The 23,703-nt window shown below is 48.1% G+C and overlaps 1 protein-coding gene and 1 long non-coding RNA gene across 12 annotated transcripts in view; one reads left to right on the top strand and one right to left on the bottom strand.

The window, feature by feature from the left end:
• Positions 1-1,002: 1,002 nt before the first annotated feature.
• On the bottom strand, positions 1,003-5,039 carry LOC141938417 (uncharacterized). 2 transcript variants are annotated; one of them, XR_012627272.1, is made up of 3 exons: positions 4,901-5,039; positions 1,951-2,151; positions 1,003-1,144 (listed from the first exon to the last, which is right to left on the bottom strand). It is a non-coding gene; the product is annotated as an uncharacterized LOC141938417 (long non-coding RNA). The 2 variants fall into 2 exon arrangements; XR_012627273.1 differs by lacking the exon at positions 4,901-5,039 and adding an exon at positions 4,157-4,496.
• Positions 5,040-5,134: 95 nt separating this feature from the next.
• The window catches only part of CAST (calpastatin), a 58,747-nt gene continuing 40,178 nt past the window's right edge, over positions 5,135-23,703 (top strand). For 4 of the 10 annotated variants that reach the window (XM_074854954.1, XM_074854959.1, XM_074854955.1 and 1 more), the window contains exons 1-3: positions 5,137-5,290; positions 10,902-10,967; positions 20,043-20,114. In XM_074854954.1, the coding sequence (XP_074711055.1) occupies positions 5,240-5,290; positions 10,902-10,967; positions 20,043-20,114 (189 nt within the window). In that variant the 5' untranslated portion in view covers positions 5,137-5,239. Of the gene's footprint in view, positions 5,291-5,774; positions 5,867-10,901; positions 10,968-20,042; positions 20,115-23,703 lie in introns of those variants that run through there. The other 6 variants (XM_074854963.1, XM_074854961.1, XM_074854956.1 and 3 more) reach the window with 4 other exon arrangements.

The following is a 23,703-nucleotide window of genomic DNA, read 5'->3' as shown; positions in this document are numbered from 1 at the left end:
TTGACACAGATAAAAACACTTGGAAAATTCTGCATGTTGAAAATGTAAACTGTGCTTAAAAGGTATGTATTTTACTTCATTAGCACTATTATTGATTTTGAAACTTTCTGGTGTATAAAGACTTTAAAGTTTACTTCTAAACACATGGATTTTTTTTTGTCTCACCTTGCACAGAGCTCGTCAAAGTTTTCCTTACCTGCAGTTTCTACTTACAGAGCAATCTGAGCCTACAGCTGGAGAGTCTGAGAGACACGGTATTGTAATTTTTGTATGTGTAAGTCCTTATAAATCAGGTTTATAAAAATCAGAAATGTCTAGGACGTACATTTTACTGTAATTTCTTCACTGAGCTTACACCTGAGAGAATATACTTCATCTCAGGGAAGTTCTTCTCAGATAAACCCAGCAGCGGGGAGCGGGCGGCAGGTCAGCCGCTCCCACATAGCTGCGACGTTTGACACCCGCTGGGGTGACGCCCAGCCCGCCCCTGCCCTGCCCAGCCCACCTCACTTCCGAGTCACCACCTCAAGAGAAACGCGTGGGATCGGCTGAAAGCTGAATCTGTGCTGAACCGAATCGATGACTGGAAGCGCACGTTCCTGAACCGTTTCCAAACCAACAGCCAGAATTGTTCTGGGGAAGGGCGGCCGCACCTCAGCTGCCTCGAGTTGCTGCTGGCTCCCAGAGCTGACGGCGGTTTGGCTTCCCCAGCAGGAACTGGCTGTGGAGAAAAGAGAGGACCAGACACATGGAGTGTAACAAAGTCCTGTACGAGAAAGGCCCCAACACACATTTTTTTCACTGATGGTTGCATGTGTTACATTCTGCTGAAGCTTTGGGATTTGCTCTGCTTCAGTGTAATGAAATAAATGAAATGTAATGAAATAAACATCTGGATAAATAAAAACTTTTGTACATATCACCCAAATTCAGCTCCAGTAATTACTCAAAGTGAATTGCAAAGTTAATTTTTTTAATTAAAGCTCAGCTCAGTATTGAGGGATTTACAAAATAACAAAGCCCAAGGAAGACTATGGAATCAGCTCTAATTTTCTCTTGGTTGGTGGCAAAGCTTGGGATTTCTGCCTGTGGAAAGGAAATTTCCATTCGGCAGTGGGATGGAGTCCAGCAGGAGATCTTCACACTAAACAAGCAGAAGAGAACATGTTTATAACATGTACAAAAATACGGGTATCAACATATACAGAAAGAAACCCTTCAATAGTAAGGATTTGAATTATTGCTTTATAGAGCAAGAATGTTATCAAACTATTTGCTCTTATCAACAAATAGGATTTCCATAACTGAAAACTCCAACTCCCACTTCCTGAACATTTTGTGAACAAAAAGAGTAGAAGAAATGAAATGAGCTTGTCTGTCTTTGTTACTGTTGGTGTGTTAAAACAGGGTGGGACTGCATGCATCAAATAAAAAAAAAAAAAAAAATGTAAATCCTGATGGTTTTGGTTTTGGGAGGGACAGAACAGAACAAAAACTTGTGATGAGTTTCCTGGTAGACCAGAAGAAGAGGAGGAAAGAAATTAAAGAAACAACTCATTTGACTGGTTTTTATACTTACTTTCAGGCTTTTTTTTTAACTACCCTAGATAAAAATCCAATTACACAAGAGATTTTGTACTTTGTTTTGTAAATTTGGTGAATGACTCATAAGCTTGCAGTAGTACCATTATGCAAGTTACACTAATAAAATATGTATGCTTGGCAAAAATTTCATCTGATCCTGCCAGAATTTTGAGCACCTTTTTATTCAGAGGCATTTGACGTCAACTGGTGCCCTTTGGAGATGGAGGATGGTAGGGAAAAATGAGTCTGTGATTCTGGATTCCAATTTTAGACTCCAGTACCTTGAATTACATGTAAACTTATCCATGAAACATATCTCTAAATGACTATTAAAGCATATAAAAATGTTTTTAAGTAGTTGTTTACCTTGCACATTATCACAGTAAAGAACCTGTGTTCCTGACGTGGCCACCTGCTGTTGCTCCAACCAATATACATTGAACAAACCATCCGTCTGGACCATCCATCGTCTCCTGCATCAGTTTCTGGTCAGCCCTGTGCAGAACTCCACTGCCCACACCACATAAAATATCAGCAGGCTTCAGTGGGTTTGTTCACTTGCAGATGCTGTGAAGGAATAAGCAGAAAAAGCAACAGAAAACACAACGTGACTTTGAAATTACACACCTGTACGCCACTGAAAGACGCAAGTAAAACTTATTTTTTCCTAATTGCAGATAATAAGTAGACTGACTTGGATAATTACTAGCAACTCTTCCACTCAGATACGCGGATCTTTACCCAAATGAGCGAACTGTTGGAGTGGTGTTTAGGCCCGCAGTAGTTCAAGAGCTGACTCGAGCACTCATGCTGTCTATGTACTTTACATATAAAAGTAGTCTAAGCTAGTTAAGAATAAATTTATGCAGACATTGCCAATAAACGATGGTTTCTTAAAGCAGTGGCAAACTAGAGGAGCCTTCTAATAGAAACAACAGTGCCCTTTGCCCCAAAGCAAGATTTCCTTGCAAGGCCGGAGCTCAGCCGGTTTCCACAGCACCGCAGACGCCCCCAGCAGCTGTGGGAAGTGGTGTAAGCGCGCGGGTCTCCTCCTCCCTGCACCTACCCAGTGTCCAAATCCCATTTACGTGCCTAACTTCTTCCTAGGAGAGCTCAGAATTGATGACGTGCTTCTGGACCAGCAGAACCCTCAACGCCCAGCGTGATGCAGACCGACATCACCACGGATTTGATGTATTATTGCCTCGTTACTGTGCAGCTCCACAGCTTCAATTACTGTCAGCTCCAGTTGCTTGTCACCAGGCACGTAGCAGTAAGAGGGGTGAAGCTTGCTGAAGGCTTCCTGCGGCACTGTGTCAGCAGGGAGGGTCTGCTGCCAGCAACCCAGGAATGCAGGACAATCTGTTAGACCTGTCAGAGCGACCCTGGGTAACACAGCTGTAAAAGCCACACGTTACACACGGCTTTCACCTCCTCCGGAGCACCTCGCCTCACTGCACAGCCCTGTAAGATGGTCCTGTGGAACCGCTTTACACTTCCATGGCCAGATGCAACGCAGAGCTTGGGTAGAGGCTGGGTGCTTAAAATCTGAGGCAGGTGACCCATCAAGTGGAATGCAAAACCTGTCCTTGTCACAGGCTGAAACGCTTCAGAGACCAGCGATAAATCTGTGCAGAGCTAATCAGAAAGGAGGAGCAGGGACTGCCTCAGGCAGAGGATGCGTGGGAACCCTCCTTCCTCTCCGGAGGTTAAAGCCATTCCCCGAGGCCCCGAGGGGTTCACCCCCACCCACTGTCTGAGAGCACAAGCACAAGCACTAATTGGGTTTACAGGCTCCCCACTAAGTAGCTGAGTCCTACTGCCTCTTCCCCGGAGGAAGCAGGGTGTAGCTGCTTAGGCGGCGAGCATTCCCTGAAGACTCAGACATTTTTGCTTCCTCCTGCCCGTGCGCAGGAACCGCTGCTGCAGCTGCCTCTTCGGAGGAATACAACCCATCCGATGGCTGTACCACCCAGCCAGCCTAAACCTGGGGTCCCCCAGCCCAGAGCACCCCAAACGCTCATTTCTTTTACTTAAGCCGTGCACAAACAAGACCTGGGCGAGACAAAGCTGGTGAGCCCTGCTGATCCCCTGCACACAACCTCTGTGGTTTGCGTGTGCGTGCACCTACACACAGCTGCACAACTAGTGCGTTTGAACCCCTTTTTCCTGGAGGTTGAGTTCATGTCATTCACCACGCCGTCCTTGCCGTAACGCTGTCATTTGCCGCACCGCTTCAGCCGCAGTTTGTTTCTTCACCGAGGCGGCCTCGGAGAACCGCTCTTGGTAAATGTATTTTTCCTTCCATCTACACATCCACATGAACGAGAGACGTGGTCAAACCAGGCTCAGGATTGCACCATTCCTACTCATGGATGATTTTCCAGCTGTTGACCTGGGTGGTTTGGTCGTGCTTAATCTTCCTGCAGCTTTCACTGACCATTGCCTGTTCCTGTGGCGTTTTGAACGAGCTGCCAGTACATCCCGGGCAGCTCGTCTGTGTAAAGACTCACATAAACAGGGACATTTGGGACTTACTCTTAAGAAACATCAGACCTTGAAATAAACTGACCGTGAGCACCACACTGACCCACAGGATACGTGACCCACTTCAAAACTGAGGGCACTCCCGTGGCATGAAGGTGTCCATTGAATTTTGTGCCAGTTCCGGATGCGGTGAGGGACAAGGCTGTAGGCAGGTGGAGGAGTTGGGGTGCCAGAGGAGTTGGGGTGGCAGAGGAGTTGGGATGCTGGAGGAGTTGGGGTGCTGGAGGAGTTGAGGTGCCGGAGGAGTTGAGGTGCCACAGGAGTTAGTTGGGGTGCCGGAGGAGTTGGGATGCTGGAGGAACTGGGGTGCCAGAGGTGTTGGGGTGCTGGAGAAGTTCAGATGCCAGAGGAGGTGGGGTGCTGGAGGAGTTGGGGTGCTGGAGGAGTTAGTTGGGATGCCACAGGAACTGGGGTACCGGAGGAGTTGGGGTGCCAGAGGAATTGGGGTGCTGGAGGAGTTGGGGTGCCAGAGGAGTTAGTTGGGGTGCCACAGGAGTTAGTTGGGGTGCCGGAGGAGTTGGGGTGCCACAGGAGTTAGTTGGGGTGCTGGAGGAGTTGGGGTGCCAGAGGAATTGGGGTGCTGGAGGAGTTGGGGTGCCACAGGAGTTAGTTGGGGTGCCGGGGCAGCTGCAGGCACCCGCCCGCCGCCTCCATCCCGGGGGAGGCCGTGACCGGGCCGGGTCCCGCGGGAGCCCCTTGGCGCCGGCCGCCAGCGCAGGGCCGGGGTCACACCCGGCGCTTTTCCAAGCGGAAAGGCTGAGGGACCGACCTTCATGAGGAAAAGGAAAGTGTCTGTGCATTTTTTCCCCCTCAAAAAACCCCGCTTTTCTGAAGAAAAGCCACTCTTCTCTCCCCCGGCGCTCGCGGGGCGAGGGGCGCTGGGGGCCGCCGCCTCCCCCCGCCTCAGCGCGGCCCCGAGTCACGGCGTCCGGCGGCGGCCCCGCTTCCCCCCGGCCCCGGCAGGAAGGGGAGGGACCGGCCGCCGGGAGAGGCGGCGGTGGCGCCGGGACCGCTCCGCTCCCAGACCCGCCGCCCCAGGGCCGCTCGCCCGGGTCCCGCAGCAGCGCCGGCGGCCGCAGCCCGGCGGCAGGAGCCCAGCGCCGCCACCATGTCGCAGCCCGGGGCGGGCCCGCGGCCGCTCCCCGCCGCGCCCGCGGGGGTAAGGTGGGGCGGGGGTGCGGGGCCCGGCGGGGCCGTGGGGGGGTGCGGGACGGGGTGAGGCTGGGACTGGGGGTGTGGGGGTGTAGGGGGGGGGGTGAGGTGAGTCTGTGAGGGGGGGTGTAGCGGGTGTGTGGGGCTGTGCAGGGGTGTATGTGAGGGGGTGTGGGTCAGTGTGAGGGTATGGGGGTGTGAAGGGGTGTGGGGCTGGGGAGGTGTGGGGTTGCGAAGAGGTGGGGGTGAGGGGGTGTAGGGGTGTGTGTGAGGGCATGGGGGTGTGAGGGGTTGTTTGAGGGGGTGTGTGGGCCTGTGTGGGGCGGCGTGTAGGGGGGTGTGGGGGTGTAGGGGGGTTGCTGTAAGAGGGAGTGTGGGGGGGTGCGGGCGTGGCGGGCCCCGACGCTCCTCCCCGGCCGCCCCACGGCCTCGGCGGGCCCGCGGACGCCGCCCTGCTGTGGGGGCGGGAGGCGGGAGCCGCCCTGGGGCGGAGGCGGCTGCCGGGCGCGTCCCGGGCCGTGCCGGGCGGCGAGGAGGAGCAGCGGGCAGCGCCATGGCCTTCGCGCGGTGGTGGTACGCCATGGTAAATACCGGGGGGGGGCCTGGGCCACCCGCGGGGGGCGGGGGGCGATCGGGGGAGCGGCGCGGCGAGGGCTGCGGCGGGCGGGGTGCGGTGCCCCGAAGGCTCCCTCCCCTCGCTGGCGTTGAGGCTTAAGAAGGGATAAGGAAAGGATTTTGCGGTGGCTGGCGGCAAATCGGCGCTTTTTTTAAACTCTCGCGTAGTTGTTCTTCAGGCCAGATGAGAACACGGTGTTCTGGGGGTGCCCTTCCGTCATCCCTCCGCCGCTCTCCTGCGAGCCACACGGAAAAACGGGCTTTTTCGTGCTGTTGCCGGTTTTCGTCACCTTCTGAATAACACAAGCTCAGTCGCTAGCCGACGCAGCTGGCGCTCGGTGAAAACACAGCGATTCGCGGCATAAGGCAGAATTTTTATGGGACTGTTTCTGCTTTGGAAAAAACTCCGCAGAGCGCCTCTTTTCAGAAGCGTGTTCTCAGCTGCAGGTAGGTGGTGGAGTTGCCAGGAATAGTCGTCGCTTGCTAAATAACCCCCAAGCAAACCACAGCTCTCTGATGGCTCCGTGCGGTTTGGCTGGACTTAGGTCGCTACTCATTACTGTGACGAACCTGCAATTGCTTTAAAAAGTCTTCTTTATAATTTATTAGTCATATGAGGAAATGGTTGGTGCCTCTCTGGAGTAGAGAAAAAAAAAGTTGGCGTTCTGTTAAAGTTTTACAGAAGGTAGGCGTTGTGCAAGGTGGCTTTCAGAGAAGACATCGCTTTAATGTATTTCCTAAACATATAATCGGGTGGATGAAATCTGTTGAATTTACAGCTGCACTTTTAAAGTGGTTTAAGTAGCTTGGATCGGTGTTTAGTGATGTTTTCAAGTGTCATTTGTTGCACCAAGTCAGATCAGTGATACGGCGTGGTGGAGGTGACAACAGAGTCACGAGGAGGAGAGTTTGGGGATTGCTGCGTTAAGTGATGACATGAATGTTAAAGGCCTCGGTAGTCCTGGGTCGCTGAATCCAGGGTGAGAAAAGGTACGGGGTGACTGCCTGCGATCAGGTGAGGAAACCACTCCTCCGCATGCTCCGATGGAAACCCGTCGCTGCAGTTGTTGGCACCTGAGTAGCACCCGCGGGCCTCCACGTGAGGCTGGAGCCCTCCCCATCCTGTGCACCTGTATCACACGTGGCGGTTTCATCCTGGAAGACCTTATGGTCTGGAGGATGAGTAAGTGAAGCCGGAGAGGTGAAAGAAAGGGACGGGCCCAAAAGAGATTCACTGGTTGTTCTACTGAGGTTTTTACAGGCTGGTGTATTTAAAGCAGAATGGGATGGCTGTAAGAAGAATCTAGATCTCACCTTTCTGTCCCGTACGTAGCTCGGTTGTAGTTGCCCTGACACCTCTTTCCATCTGGCAGTTTTCTGAGCAGCATCAAAGGTCTCCCTCCACCTTCTTCCCAGTTGCAACTGAACACGATGGTCAGACCACTGTCCGCCTCAAATGGCACGTCTCCTTTAATATCTGTACTGCGGAGTTGGTTGCCTTCAGCCCAGAATCTGGCCAGGAGACGTCCCTTCTCACCCACTTACCGAGCGTCTCGTCGCTGCAGCCCTCCGAGATGCTGCGCAACAGCTTTGAACCAAAGGCTCGTGAGTGCTGGCAGGCCTCCCGAGATTTAGAAGGAATTTCTTGAAGCAAGACCTTTAGCTGAGGTCTGGTTTTCGCAAGCGTGGGCTGAGAATGCAGTTGTGTGTTCAGTTGTTGGTATTTCGCTCTGTGCTTCTCACCTAGGCCAGTTACTTTCTCAGTTATGAATGCCCTTTGAATCAGAAGTTAAAGGTGTGTCCATAAAACAGTAGTGTCGGGAGACTTGTGTCCTGAAGAACAAGATGAAGATCTCAGGATAAACTTTCTTGTTCATGATACTTGTGTATTTTGTGGACCTGTCATTAAGGGTGAGCCTGCATTTTTTGTTTTTGGTACAGTTGGGAGATAGTTTGGGCCAACTCAAGGAATTGTTGTTAGCTCGTTAGTTAAACTAGAAATGTAACTTCAACTCCACACCCACTGTTTGTGTGGCAGAGCTGGAGCTGCTCCTGTCCTGAGAATGGTCGGTGTGAGGTTAATGGTTGGACTAGATGATCTTCAAGGTCTTTTCCAACAGAGATGATTCTGTGATTCTGTGTCCACTGGCGTGGTTACAGATACATTTCTTCAGCATTGTAAGGAAAGATGACAGAAAAAGGGAAGCATGCCCAAAGGAAAAGCCAACCCTGTTGGAGCAATGCACGCGTACTGTCCTAAAAAACCTGAGCTTAGACTCTCGCTAAGCAGATTGATTTATCGGCTTTGTCTTATTTATATATTTATTTCTTTACTAGACGAGTCAAAGCTTGGAAATACAGAGCAGAAACTAGCTGTTGAAGGGCATTTTTGAAACAAGGTCCCTCTCCTGTCTTAAGCATCAGCTGTTCAAGGGAACCAGCGTGGTCTTCTCGGAAGGTGTCTTGGGAAGTTGTGCTTCCCAAGGTTACCTCCTCGGGGTGGCAGACTTTCAAGTGAGGTAATACTTTCGTAGGTTGTTTCGTTATCTGAGGCCAGAGAGTGTCAGCGCTTAATGTGTACATAGTGCCTGACTCCAACTTACTGGAAAAAAAATCACTTTGGTCGGGCCATACGTGCTTTGTTCTCACGGTCAAAATAGTATTTGGCCTTTTAGTCAAAGTCTCGTTATTCTGGGTGCGGTTTGACAGCCTTCTGGAGGGAAGACGGCATTTAATCTCTCTCCAACTTGAGTGACAACGTTGTGGTCCTTGTCCCGGCCCATTCCTTGTCCTGTCTGGGCAGTGAAGCTGCCCTGGGGTCTCTCAGGGATGTGGAGTTGATCTTCTGCTGGAAGGGTGTTGGAGAGAGCCCTGCCAGCCCCTTCTGCCCTCCACAGCCAGCACAGACCGCCCTACCTGACCGTCTGCTCCGGGGGTGGGAAAACACGGCAGGCAAGGGCAGGAGCCCTGACACCCCGGAGGGGACACTCCGAGCTCCATCCGCCCACTGGGACACAGCCTGTCCCCCTCTTCCTAGTCCCAGGACTGGGACCAGTATGGTGTCCTGTCTGGTGGCGGTGTGAGGGTGAGGAGAGGGCTTGGGGCGGAGGAAGGGCAACGCTGGATTTGGCCCTGGTAAAAGTCCGGCACACTCAGTAGGATCTAAGTAAGGCTTGTGCATTCTGCAACTTTGTTTAATAAAAGAAAAAAAACTAAACAAACCTGGGCTTTAATTGGTGTTGCTGCTTTTAAAGCTCTGTCCACGTTTGAAGAAGGAAATGAATAGAAGCAGTAGGATCCGTGCAATGAACAGGAAGATGTGCTCACTTTATGAGGTGAATTAGCTGGATTTGGGGTGGCACTTGGCTTTCAGAGTGTTGCGATGCCGAGGGCATTGCTTGAGGAGAGAGCCCGCTCTGCACAGCCGAGTTTTGCTGGGCAGGAGCCTTACAGCAGTGCAGGCTCGGGGGCTGCTCCTTGGTCAGCGAGAGCACACTCACCGGCGTTGCTTTTATTGGGATGTATGTGATGTGCTTTTATTGTAGCAGTAAAAAGCACAGATAACTGGGTTAATTGTGTCTATACTGAAAGTGCTATTATGGGGCAGTGAATCAATTCATCTCTTACCTGAAAAGACAACCTACGGGGCTTGTTTTTCCTCTGAAGAGGCACGATTGGAATATGAGAATAGCATTTTCAGTTTTAAAACTTGTCAAGTATCCTAGCCATGCCCAAACTCATTTTAAAAACTTGAATTATTAGAGGTTGTCCGAAACAATTTTCAACATTTTTGTTGTGTACCACCATAATGGGAAGAGATTAGAGACACGCTATTTTGCTACTTTTAGTTTTATTTTTCATTCAGCTATAGTATTTTCCCAGCCTGTCCGCTGATGAGTTTGAACACGTGTCCCTTGAAGAAGGTGCAGTGATACGTGGATCATTACTTTCTCCCTATAGCCATGTAAAGAAAAATCTGTAGCAAGTCATTACTTCAGTGGGTTAGCAAACTTCACCTCCTGCTGCTCAGCCCTCAAAGCAGAAGGGAATAAATGGGCCTCAAATCATCTCCTGTGTTTTCTTAACAAAACAAACCAGACAGGAGCCCTTGTTCCCAGATGTCCCGCTTGCCGCGGGAGGTTACACTAGCTGAGTTATTAGGTAATAGTTGTATTATGTTGCCTTTTACGATCATGGTAAAATGTCTTTTTGCTTTTTTTTTAAAATTCTAAAGGATAAACAATATGCATTTGAAAAAAATGTTTTTTGAGGGACTCAGCACTTTGCAGAGAGTTAAACTCTGAACAAGCTGTGTCTTTCTGTACGTTGCCGCGCGTGGGGAGCAAACGGGATGGCACGTCAGGTCTGATGGAACCAAGAGGTTTAAAGTCTTGGAGGGGATGAAAGCTGCGGGAGGTTTGGGGAACCTGGAAGAACTGTATTTCCTAATGTGCGCCTGTGCCTGAACGGTTACAGCGTTTATTTTTTGTATGTCAGCAGCAGAGTTCTAGGAATTGTAGTAACAGGTTTCTCCCAGGTAGGGGGGGGCCGGGCATAAGGAGCATCCTGACGTCTCTGCGGAAGGTTGTTGAGGTGTTGGTGTGGATGCTCGTGATTCCGATGTTGCGTTGGGCTCTCTGAGAGCTGTCCAGTTCCCGCGGAAGCCTGTGGGACCGGCAGCATTGCCAAAGCACGCATCGGAGAGTGCTGTGCTGGTGAGGAATGAGCGATAAGCTCAGTATCTCCCGGAACGTTTCACAAGAACCATCACGTTACCTGTACTGCCTGGGAGGTCATGACTTCCTGACTCTGATTTTGGGTGAAGTTATCCCACAGGTCATTTAGAAATCCGTTAGCAAGAAGGAAAAGTTAGAATGTTCTCTTCTGTTGTATTGTGGCAGGTGAAAGGAATCACACATGCACTAAGATGTTTTGGAATTTCTCTACATAGAATTTATAATTTAAGATCTTAATAACTACCCATCCATCTTCTCTACTTACAGCATGGTGACAAGAAGGCAAGCGAAGCTTCTTCCAAACCGGAAGAGAAAAAAGCAGAAGCGGCAGAGGTAAATTCAACACATTAAGAAGAGAAGTTGATAATGAATTTCCTCCTATACAGATTTTTGTGCTTTGATAGCAAAGTGGTGGTTCTCAGATAATTAACTGATGACCGTAGTCACTCATTATTCATTCCAGGAATGTATAGTTTTGTCTTGTGCTGCTCGAGCGGCCTAGTGAAATTATTTCATTGCTCTGTTCATCCTTCCACAAATATTTCATGTTAATATCGGTGGAAATGGTCCCAGTGGATGTGTCTGTCCTGCAGACACACTGTGGGACACACCCGACAATCCTGGTTTTTCGATTGTCCGGAAGTATGGACGAAGAGAGCGCACCGTGACGCTTCCCACCTCGTCTGCATCCCGGCTTTTCTTCCAAAGATACAAACCCTAATTCATACATAGATGTTGCATGCCTGGGCCACCCCCTGACACACTTGCAAATAGGTGGTCAGGGCTGTATTTTAGAAAAACCACTGATTTTTCAAGATACCACTTCCTCGGGAACGGGCGTTTAGGAGTTCAGGAGTCCCTGCTGGGTTAGAACGTTGAGTCTGCAGAAGCAGCATTACAGCCGGCGCAGCGGCTGTTGTTAACAGCCAGAAGCCGTTTGTTTTGCAGGCGGTGCAGGGGCGGCGCTCGGGAGGGTCCCCTCTCCCCAGCCCTGGTCACTACTCGGGGGTGGGTCCCTGGGTGCTGCAGTGTTGCAAGGAGAAGGTGCCAGCACTGATCTCTGGTTCCCCCACAGCCTCCGCTCTCGCGGGCGGGAGCAGCACTTCCCCAGGGAAGGCTGACAGCGGGTTCAGAAACAGGAGAATTCATCTGCTTTTCTACTCGCTGGCTTCAAATGCCAGTCGTTGGTACAGGGAAGCCAGGAATAGGTGTGTCTGGTACTTGAAGCTGTTTGGAAAATAACTTTGTCTAAGCTGCGGTGTGTCTGACTGCACTGCAAATCAAGGCCAGTGAGCGCTTTTATTACTGTCCTCTGAAGTAGATGATTAAAGCAATTATCTTCCTTTCCTGTCCAAATACCTCTCTAGCCTGGGAACGTGTTCCTCCTTTCCTCTCCAGACAGTTGAGCTTTTTCTTAAACAGCATTGTCCTTTTATACATCCTCAGTTCAGTGCCAGATTCCTTGACTGCACGTTGTTGCTCTTTAACATGGAAGTGCTGACTTCTGCGTGGGAAGGGCGGGAGGTGAAGCCTGTGGTTTGGGTTGTGGACTTACTATTTCTGACCTCTCACCAAGAAGAGGTTTCTAGCTAGAAGAGAAGGCTGTTACTAAGTTTATTGTTCTGATGCTTTTGCTTTTTGACTCCTCAGAATACTGAATGTGTGTTTCCTCTTGTGAGTTTCTTTGTGTGTTTGACTTGTTCCATTGACTTTATCATGCTTAAAAGTGAAAGTAGATCAAAACACTTTTCTTTAGGCTCATTGAACAGGGTTAGCCCCACCATGGTTCACATCTACCTCCAAAACATTGATTTTTTTAAGCAGTTGAGGCAGCAACTCAAAATTTTTATACAGCTTTCCCAAGTGTCTTCAGTGTTATATTTTTGTTTAAAAGTTAGAGGTTATTCCTGTACTCTTCAGTTTTTAAAACTGACATTTATAATCTATCCATAGATAGCTGTGTCAGTCTAGTCTGGAATACTGAGTTTGTTCACCTCCCTGATAGAAAAAGGTTTGGTGATGCGTTATAAAAATGACAAGGAAGTACCAAAGGTCTTTGAAGAGTTCAACATCATATCGAAGGGAAAATTGTAAAGCCTGTATGCTCATTGTTTAGCTAAAAATAACAATAAATTACTGTGTCTCTCAGATTCTTTGTGTGTATAGTCCTGAAGGAGTGAGAGAAGAAGAGTAAAGCTTTGAAAAGCAAAGGTAGGAAAGGTCTGACACAGGTTTGAGTAGGAGATGCTCATTAGCCACAACATCAGAATGGGTACTGTTAAGGTGTAGAATAGGTTTCTTAAGCCTTTCGTTTTTGGAGACTTAAAAGCGGATTGAAAAAAACCACAGAGTGTTTACTTTAAATAGAAACTTGCTTGGTGACATACGCACTTGTGCAGAGGTGCTGAGGAGATTCAGTGGCTCGTTAAGATCTTTCTAGCGTCACAACACAATAAAATAAAATAATGCTTTAAAAGAGTTAGGAGTTAGCCATGTGACGTTGGTATGTTTAATAAGACCGTAGTTTTGGAATTGCACACAGTCATAGCAGTGTGTCTGTGATGTGCCAACAGACGTGAGTTTGTAAGATCGTTTCCTCAGGAAGTGTTTACTTCTCAAGTTCCCAGTGACTTGCTGCTCAGCCGCCACGCAGTACTTCCAGTAAAGCCTTGTGGGAAGGAGACAGGGCACGTTCTCTGGGTGACACAGACGAAATGTGGGGAAGGGGAGGTGCTGAAGCACACAGCTGGAATGGCTCTCCTGGGGCTGCTCTGCAGGAGAGAAGAGAAACCACGTAGCAGTCTGGTCCACGCAGCTGTGTGATAAACAGCGTCCTCGGCGCTCGGAGGGGAGCCGTGAGCCCACTGCAGGCAGCGAGCCCTTCCCTCTGCATCCTGCAGCGGGCTTCGCGGTGTCGGGAGCAGAGCCGGCAGCTGCAGCTTGTGTCAGCCCCTCGCTTAAAAATGACACTTCTGAGATCCACGGTGTTGTGCTGCACCGGGGGGGCTGACGCGGGAGGCGCGCAGCTAGAGCCTGCGGTCGGGCTGGAGGAGACAGCCGGTGAGTCCAGCAGCAGTTTCCAGCAGCCTCCGCTCTGCTTAGTGGCTGTCGAGCTTGGAAAGTAAAGGATGCACAGAATCCTTCCCTGCTTCTCTTCCCGAGGGTCCGCTCTTGCCTATTCTGCTCGGTGGCCACAAACATAAAGCCTACCGCAGAGCTAAAGTTCTAGGATGCTAAATTCGATCTGTTCAGTTTCTGAAAACAAAAACCAACCTGAAAACGAAAACCAAGGTTCTATACCCGTTTTACTTTAACCCTGGTCCTTCACAGCAGCCTGTGGTAGTTCCTTGGCAGCCCTTTGGTTTTGCTGATGGTGCCACTGCATCTAGCACAGCACAGAAGGGTGTTGTGGAAGGGTTTTGGAAGGGAGAGGACTGTGATACCCTGCTTCACGGGGCCGTGTGGCTCTTGGAGAGATTGATCTCTGCTTCATTACCTAGTGTATGTTAGAAGAGCAAGGGTACCATACTGGTTGGCCTCATTTCAGTGGTGCTACTCAAGCTTTACATCTAGGCAGAGTGGGGGATCTACTCGCCACAGGAATAGTCAGCTTTTAAGTTGAGATACAGATAATCTGTCAGTCTAATGATGAGCAACTGAATGTGCCTCTGTATATGGCAGAAGATTTGCTGGAGTTGGAAACTGCAGATGTGTTAGAATATGTAACCAGAAGATGCTACTGGCGGTTCTTTATCATTGTAGTTGACAGTGCAGGTGTTGGGTGTCTCGTGGTTGTATTGGACACCACTCAAGGACAAAGGTCAACCCCAGGGATACACCTTAACTCCTTGTGTCGTGGTCTTCAGAACCTCACGTTCGTTGAATTCACATTCTAAGGAGAATCAGACACTTCTCGAGTATCTAAATCAGCTTTAATGAAATGTTTTCATTCCGTATGGTAGATGTTAACAGAAAGGAACGTTGTTGGAATTGGCGATGGCTTGTGCACTCGAAGCTGTCACGTATATTTGCAGCTGGGATGCACCTGCCACCTGGTCAGAGTGAGCGATGTGCTGCTCTCTTCCCATACCTGTCCCTCTCTTCTCTCCTTGTCTTTTGTCATCCCAGTCCTGAGTCCACATGTTTGCAGCATGCTGTCATAAAGTGTATGAAATAGGAAATCTCCTTTCTTCTCCTTCCCTCCTGAGGTTCCAAGGCTTTTAGCAGTTTTGTCTGTACTGTTAGGACTCAGAGACAGCTGCTGTGGTTTTCCTTTACCCCTCACCTCGACATCATCTGCTGTGTACGTGTGCCCTCCCACTAATTTCGGATCACTTCACGCTTTGTATGCCATCGAGGCGTTTGTGCTCTGGAAGCTTTTGGATGCGAAAATATAAATACTTTCAAGGGGGGATGGGACGAAATCACTCAAGAGAAACCCAAGACAGTTTATAAAATACACTGAAATTAAGAATTCCCCTGGCCACAAATAGTGTGAATCTGTGAGAGTATTCAGGAGGAGTATCAACACTTACCTGACCTGTTTCTACATCAATTTTTTTGTTTTCTTTTATATCTGCTGCTGGCTACTGCTAGAGACAGGCTGATGGGAAATGCGAAACTTGATCCAGACTCAGTAACTGAGTGTTGTAATGAGCAGCGTGGTCCTGCGGTGGTGTTCTTGAACACCATGTTCAGTGTTGCCCCCTCGGAGGGCTGTCCTTGGGGGCACCGTAACCATGTAATTCAACACTCCCATCATGGAGGATTCTGCTCCAAAAACCCCCTGCTCTGTTTTGAGTGGATTCACGCTTGTGTCATTAACTGCACGTAATCTGGAAAGACCTGTTCTCCTTTTACTGTCATGGAGGGAAATAACCAAGGAGAGCTTCCGTGTCAGTCTGAAAATGGAGCCTGTGCATTGCTGGTGTAAAAAGGTGGTATTAGAAGGAAGAGGGAGCCATATATTGTAGGAATTTGAAGCTCCAGATTAGGGCGGGGCCATGTTTTAGCAGATACAGCATGAAACAAGACCCTCCCTAACGCGTCCTGCCATTTCGAGTCATGCTTTACAGCCGTGAGGACGAAATACGTGCTGCTTGCTCAGCCCATTTTTCTTTACTTAGCAGGAAATACATTCTTTACTTTGAAAGGATGACGGTGATAATTGGTGCTGAAGCATTACTATCCTTTCAGAATTGATTCGTCGCTCTGACATCAGGATTTCTGTGATGGTTTTTAATCCTGATGCTTGTTATGCAGGATTCCTTACCCAGAAAAAGCCTTCGAGTTACTCAAGAGTCCCGGGGCATAATGGTAAAAATCTGTTGGGGTGCCCCCTGCTGGTCTGAACGGCGGAGGTGCGTAAGTAGCTTTGATTGGAGTGTTGTGAGGTCTTTCTGCTTTGGTACCAAATTTTTTATTTTAAACGCTTTTGGTTGGTTGGTTTTTCCCCCCTTGCACCTGCTGGTGGCCGCAGGGGAGCGTGGACCTGATCCATCCTCGGTGGAGGGAGCAGAGGGGTTCTGAGGAGTGCAGCACCGGCTTGTTTGCCCATCTTCCTTTTCTGTTTTGGTTCTTCTTTGGCTAAGATGTGAAAAGTGCTTGAAAAGTAGCATTCTCTCAGTTAAGTTTTGGTAGTCGTTGGGAGCTGTTGAGATGTGAGGCTCTTCCCACCATAGGAAGAGGTACAGCACGATTGCTGCTCAAGCAGTTCTTGAATGAGAGATTGAAAGGTGGAGGCTGAAACGCTGCTTACAGTTGGCAAAAGCATTTCCAGGACAGGGATTGCACATTCTTTCCTAATATGATTTTTTTTTTTCTTAAAAAGACCTGTACTGTATGCATTCTCATTGCAATATTATAATGAACACTTGAGTGTTATAGTCCAAAATGAACATTTAATCCATATTTCTAGACACCAGTCTTAGTGCACGTCTTCCCTCAGAAAATTTATTTATCAAAGGGCTATATATTTTGTCTCCCCTTTATTAAACATGGAGGAATTAATCTTCCACTCTGAAGCAGTGTTTTGGCTTTGTGTTTTGAAGCCACTGCTAATAATGAAGAGTAGGTTACAAGTGCCTGTATGCCACAGCTTTTAGTCCTTCACACACAATCCTGTACAGGCTCTTGATTCTTCTAATTCCTGTCATAAAGAAGCTTTATGTTTTGATAATTCATTAGCTCTGTTATTATCAGGTTGGGAAGTGAGATGGGAGTACAGCTGCAAGGTGATTGTTCAGCTGATTGTGTCTGAGATTGTCACAGAAAAAAACCACTCTTCCTCTTCTCTGAGCGGGGAAGATGGGAACAGCTCTGATGGATTTGTTGATAAAGGGTGTCAGAGCCGGTTTGCCTGGAGGGAGCATTGTGGGGAGGATGCTGGGAAGCACATAACATCATTATTTTGATAAGCGTAAAAGAAGGATGAACCCAGTAGCATGATGTGGCCAATTTTTCTGCTTTTACAAATGCATTAAGGGGTAGATACCAAAGAAGCTACCATTGAAAGATGACCCTGGGAACTAAGATGTATTTCTCAGCCTATCGTGGTCAGTATTCAGTAAAGAATACTGGTTTGATGTGGTGGCTTAACTTCACACGTAGCTTATCTCTGGGTAGTCTTTCTCAACTCCAGAGGAGAATTTATGTGCTTCTTTTTCTTCTCGCTCTCCTACCTGTATCTTTATTGCTGTTCTGCTTACCATGAAACAGGGGAATGTTTGCATTAACGATTTTTTATTTGTACTTTTAAATTGATTAACATAAGTTCATGCTCAGAACAAGGATTTATTTCACTCTGTTATTTTTTTTTGTAGTTCAGACTGGGGGGATGGGAAGGCAGGAGGAAGGCTAGCCTCATGCCTGAAATATTTTAATATGTTGATAAATGTCAGAAAAACTCCTGCAACACAGTATTGTATCTGTGGCTTTTGAGAGCCTCACAGTTATGTTAGACATAGCCTTAGGAACCAGAGATAAGTCCTGGAATCTTTTGGTCCTGAACCAAAGGCTGAGCGTGAAGTGGAAGTGGAGAGCTCCAATACAGAACACGTACCCGGAATACTGATTGCTCTTCAGAGGTCTGCTCTTCCTTGACTATTTTTTTTCTTTTCTTTTTGAAAATGGAAGGTAGCACTTAAAATTTTATGTTCCCTCAGCAACTTAATAACTTATTTAAAAGCTGAAGGGTTTGTGGGTAATGCTTATTACTGAGTCTTTAATGCCCGACATCAGAGATAAAACCCAAGGCATTCTGCCTCTCGGTCTGTCTGTACAAAGCCACCTGCCTCCAGGAGCATTGCCACCTAGGGCTGGAAGACTGCTGCTTGCTTAGGGGTGTTAAAAATGTTCATTCTAAAGCAGGTTGAAGGGTGCGTGTCTGCTCCCGTAAGGGGGACCCATAAGGGTCAGAGGAGACATAAGAAAACGCCGAGACAAACCTGACTGGTGTGTGATGAGGGAAGTTGTGATGAGCCCAGGCCTGGTCAGTGGCACTAGTTGGGCGTGTGGAGCCTGAGGATGTTTTGTCTTCTCAGCTGGGGGGAGAAAAAGGGAGGGAGAAAGGGGGGACGTAGTACCTGAGCAATTCGCCTCAGCGAAGGCAACAACCAGAAACCAGCCTGGTTGGTGATGGTGGTGGCTGGGCTCTGGAGAAGCTGCATTGAGCCAGAACTTTGCAGCGGACGAGGCTGGAAACTGGGGGGACCAAGCTGGGGTGGGGGGGGACCAGGCGCTGCGCAGGGGTCACAGCCCAGTGCCCAGTGCCGGCTGTGGAGGGGGCAAGTGTCTGTGTCCTCCCCAGGCCGGGTGTGCACAGGGTGTGTGTTGGTGCTCGCTGGCGAACCCCGATGGAGAAGGAGGCCCCAGGTCCGGGCAGGTTTTGGGAGGGGTCCCACAAGCGTGGGGTGCCCGTGGGATGGGTGTGCAGCGAGCAGGGGACCCGTGGGGTGGTCAGAGGGCTGGGCAGGGGTGCTGGGGGGACAGAGGGGCCGTGCTGGCGCTCAGGGGACTCGCGACTGAGCCCAGAGGGTGCCGGGTGTGTGCTTGCACCAGTGACCTCCTGCCCCCACCAGCCCCAGAGGAGGGGACGTGTCTGTGGGTGCTGCTGGTTGAACCTGCAACCACCATCCCTCAGCCTGGCGGAGACCCCAGGTCCCCAAGCGCTGGTCAGGTCTATACTGGGCAGCACTGGATTTCAGCAGCGGTGCGGGAGCATCCTGGGGTGGAGTGTTTGGCAGAGGCAGCCACACTCCTCAAGTCCCTTTAAGGGGGAAAATCACTGTTACACTTGATTTTTGCAGCATACTGTGACGTTTTACGTGGATGTCATTGTTTCCAGTTTGGCCAGTGATGTGAATATTCCCCTTTGTGTCAGCCTCTGCCCTCAGACCACATTTCTGTGACGTTAATCTTCTCTAAATGGCCACAGAGGGTGGCCCGCTGCCCCAGGCTCTGCCTGGAGGTTGGCTGTTGAGTGGGCAGCTTTGTTTATTCCAGAGGCTGTCCTGGTTTGGGGGCTAAATCAGAAAGGGAAGGGGAGGTGGACTTACCTTAATGACAGAGGTCTCTGAGCCTCCCAGTCCATTACAGTACCTGGTGCCCCATCGACTGAAAACTGGTGCTTCTGAATTTGTGTACAAGTTTGAATCTGGTCATTCTGCAGACTACTCTGCTCTTAATTAAAGTGTGAAGGCTTTATTTGTTGTGAATCTCGAGCTTCCACTTACCAGAGAAAATGAATAGGTCTTACCCATCTGCCACTGCCAAAAACCTGATGCTTTTTGCTGTGTTTGTTACTAATGGCTTGTTTTCCCAGTCTTCGTTAGATGTCATTTCAGCAATTGCTGAGTTTTTGCAGTGGTACTTAGCGGTACTTGATAATAATGGCATTTCTTTGGGTGAAAACTGCAGGTTCAAAGGTGATGTCGTGGTTTTGTTTCAGTTGCCAGAATTTTTATAACCTAGGAAGCCATCATAGTGCCCTTAACTTTGTATCTTTCCTTCCCTGCCTGAGGTGTAATGTTACCTTCTGTGTCTGTACAGCAGTAGCTTACCCATCCTACTTTCTTGATGCTTTTCGTTAAAGTATGTGTGGTTACTGTCTTAGTTAAAACAGAGTTGCTCTGCCACAGGAAATAGCACAGATTTATATATCGTCCATAAAACAGTACAAAAGAACTCAGCCTGTTCTGGGCTGGGCAAAACTGTCTGCAAGGAGTCTGCGTGAATTAAAGCTAGATAGGAGAATTTATTTTTGGATGACTTGCTTGAATAAAATGTTCTAATGGGCATTTTTTTTTGCCTACCTTTTTTTATACTTTTTTTGGCTTACAGTTTTACTTGGCTTTTCTTTTTCTTCATAAACGTTTCTGATGTTTATTATGCCTTTCTTTTATTTTGTAGAAGAAACCAGCACCTGCTAATGTCAGCCAACCCCCCAAAACACAGACGAGTGGAGCACCTTCTGCTGCTCAGGTAATCCATACTTAAGGAAGTGATCTCTTTTAAAAGAAAGAGGATGTGATACGACTTTATCTCCTGCAACAGGATAGAAAACGGTTTGTTTGCCAGCATTCAGCAACACTAGGAGGCTCTTCATGTCTTGCTAGAAATGGTGGTGAATCGAAATGAAAGAGGAACACAAGTCAGCAGAACGCCGGTTCTGACTTCTTGAGGAAATAGGCTGGGTAACATTCTCCCCTTTCACCTGTTCTTTGTTAGTCTCCACGTTACTTAAAGAAACCCGGGTGGAAAACTTCATTTGACTGACAGGGCCATGGTTGCTTCTTCGCCCTTGGGTATTGTTTTATGTTTGGATTCTGTTTACTCAGCGGGTCCTGATGAGATGGAAGCACTGGTAACTCTATTTGCTTTCATAGGCCCTGGAGCGGTTGGGTCCTTCGGGAAGGTGGTGTAAGAGGCCTTACCAAGGCGACTTGCATACTGGAGTGCAGTTAGTACTCAACAACGAGAAGCAGGGATCATGTTAAGTGTGCTAAGGTCTTGCAAAGTATTGAAATGTGGTGTCAAAAATGCAGTTTCTGAGGGTGGCCACACGTGAACTGATGGCTGCCGTTGGTAACTGCTGCTTGGTGCATGTTTGTCACGGCTGAACGGAATGCACCTTGCTCAAAAGAGAGAAGCAGCAGTGTGTTTTATTGAGGTAAAATAATAATTTGACAGAGTTCAGTAAGTTCGATGGAATTTAACAAAGCTGAACAGTGGTTTGACAAGGTTCGGTAAGTTTGATGGCAGATTAATGACTGCATGAAGAAACGTACAAAGGAAAGTAGAGTTAGAATTGAGTTAGATTCACAGAGAGACCGGAGATGCAAAGAGGAAGGAGGGTCCTCCCGTTGAGTCACGAGGTTCAGAGTGGACCCCCTTCCTTTCTAAAGTCCTTTTGGAGCGTAGGGGCAGCTGATCCAATCTTAATCTCAGACTTGGCCAATGGTTTATGTCTAAATTACCCATACAGTGTACAGAATAATACTGAGTAGCTAGATGGATCAGTAATGTTTTATAGTACTGTGCTGTCGGTTGCTTACTGAGGATCTGTCGTGGGTGGAGGATCTCTCTGCCTTGGGTGAGGAAGGATCTCTTAGTCTCATGTGAGGACTCTCAAACCTTGGGAGGTGTCCCTGCATGAGGGGGCAGTCGCCGGGCGTGCTGCCCAGCTGTGGCTCAGGGAGAGCTCAGTTGGGCCCACCCTGATGGTGATACTTAGAGGTGAAGGAGTTGGCTGCTAGTCAGTGCTATAGACAGGAGAGGTGTCTTCATTTTAGCTCCGGTATCTTGTCCTGTACTTTTGCTTATCTTGCACTTTTGGGTTTCCAAGCCACCTTACCTTTCGAAATATTTATCAAGACACCTTCACGCCCTCGTACGTGAGCCAGGAGTGTCCCAGCTCGGCAGTTCACCCCCAGGACACGAGGCCGGTGGCTCCTTGGTCAGCCTGAACCGAGGTACAGTGAGGAGTCAGCGGAATCCGCCACAGGATTCCACATCTGGAGATACCCCGTCGTTTGAAAGATCCTTCCGCCAGGAACTGTTTCTGCTTTTGAATGTTTTTTTTAATTTTCTTAATCAGTGCTTTTGTAAAATAATAAAGATACCTCTGTGCTACCTAAGTAACTATTTTTGCTTTCTACTCAGTGAAGGAGGACACAAGGATACAAATCCTGTTGTCCCTTCCTTCCAATGTCTTACCACTAAAGACATCCCAACGTTTGTGCTGCTTTCCTTCCTATTCCCTGCGGTTTGCCAGGGCCTTTCTCCGGATAGTTCAGCAGGATGCAGTCATCCACACGTAGTTCCCATCACAGCTCTACAGGGTGGGGTGATCTCTGGTATAATCTTTCTGCATATCAGTCTACACACCGTGGAAGCTCGTGTCTAATTTGCTAACTAACACATCTTTAAGTCTTTTTTTCTACATGTGTTCTATTATAAGTGTATCTTTTTCGTAAAGTGGGCAGGGTACAATTTCTGGTCATGCTATTAAGCGTAAGAATTGGAAGGCAGTGTCATGAAAAAAATGCAATGTCATGTAATTGCCAGGAATTGCTTTATATTAGGTTATGGCCACTTAGGTTATGTGTTTTATTCAGTACTTGGTGCTTCTCCAGTTTCTGTGATGTTCCAAAATATTTATTGGTAAAGATTACGTACTATGAAAATACTCACCTCATGCTGTCTAATATTAACTCTTAATCAATGGCTATTTTAAGCTTTTTAGTTCCCACTTGGCCACGACTACCTTTCTTCAGTTGGCCTAAACCTTCTCTTAATTATACCTTTTAATTTTAACAATCTCCTGTACTTTTATTTAAAATAGAGCAAAACTCTGAGATTTATTGTTATGTTCTTGTAGCTTGTGCCACCCATACTTTTTTTTAAGCCATTTGGCTTGCTGTATCCTTTTCTGCCCTTCTTTTTCTCTTTGTCTCTAAAAACACCTATTCAAAAGAAGAACTTTGCAGGGATTTTTTTTTTTTTTACAGGAATTTTATGGGAAAGGAAGCATTTCTTGAAAAGGCAAGGCAGTGTTTTCTCTTTTGCTGCAAAACATCAAAACTTTTAATACAATCAGAAATACTCCACCAGTTTTTAGACCACTTCAGGACTGTGGCTTCTTCCTTTAATTTTTTTCCCTCCTTTAGCTTTACTGTGCAAAATCCCTTTCGATTCCTCAATCATTTTGTTGGTTGAGAAAGCTTTTCATTCGTGTACCTTACCCCAGATAAATTTCTAACTTCTTTGAAGAGGCAGGTGAGGTGGGGCAGTTGAATTGCTCCAGCTAGAGCTGTTCATTTTTTTCACCTACTCCTACCCTGTGGTGAAATTACCTACTCTAAATTGAATAGCCAGAGGGGGGGTTGCTGCCTCTCTGTTATGGCCCAAGCCATTTTTCCTTCAGTTAGTAAGTAATAATAATAATTTGTGTTCTGCTTGGGTCGCCTCTATTTCTGAGTCTGAGATACAGGAACTTGTGTGTGATGACTGCTTGTCATTGCCTAATGCCTGGCTAATATTTGGGTAGTTTAATTTTCCTGTGACAGCGTCCTGTACTGCCGACAGCTCCTAAGAGCAAGCACTTAGCTGTCTGGCTTCGTTTTCACTGCACCGTGTATCTGAACTGACATTCTTTGTGTCTTAATTTTATCCCTGTGCTCGTTAGTTCCTGACGTTGCAGCCAGTATTCACTCGCTGCTGCTGCTCAGTGTCTTCTCAGGGGGATTTTGTTCGGCTGCGAGTGTGTCCGTGCGGTCTAAGCAATAAGTGCTGCCTCTCTTGTCTCCTCTCTTTTAAATCTGTGTGGCTTTTATGCTCTCTGTGTTAAGGGCACCTAGGAAGTTTAATTGGCAGCCTTGATGTCCCTAGCTTCTGTATGACTCAAATCTAAATGAATAATTTAAAGATATTTAACTGAAGCAGCAGTTCTGACTTCTGTCTACCACAACCCTTTCTTTCCTTTTTGATGGGAAGTCCTGTTTGACTGTTCGTTTGTACCAGGGCCTTTTCGGTAAGCGCGTGCCTCATGGTACCCTGTCAGATCAGTGGA

The sequence above is a fragment of the Strix uralensis genome, chromosome Z, assembly GCF_047716275.1.
Source record: "Strix uralensis isolate ZFMK-TIS-50842 chromosome Z, bStrUra1, whole genome shotgun sequence".
Lineage (NCBI taxonomy): Eukaryota > Metazoa > Chordata > Aves > Strigiformes > Strigidae > Strix > Strix uralensis.
Note: the sequence above shows the minus strand (reverse complement) of the source record. Positions and strands in the feature narration are given on the sequence as shown.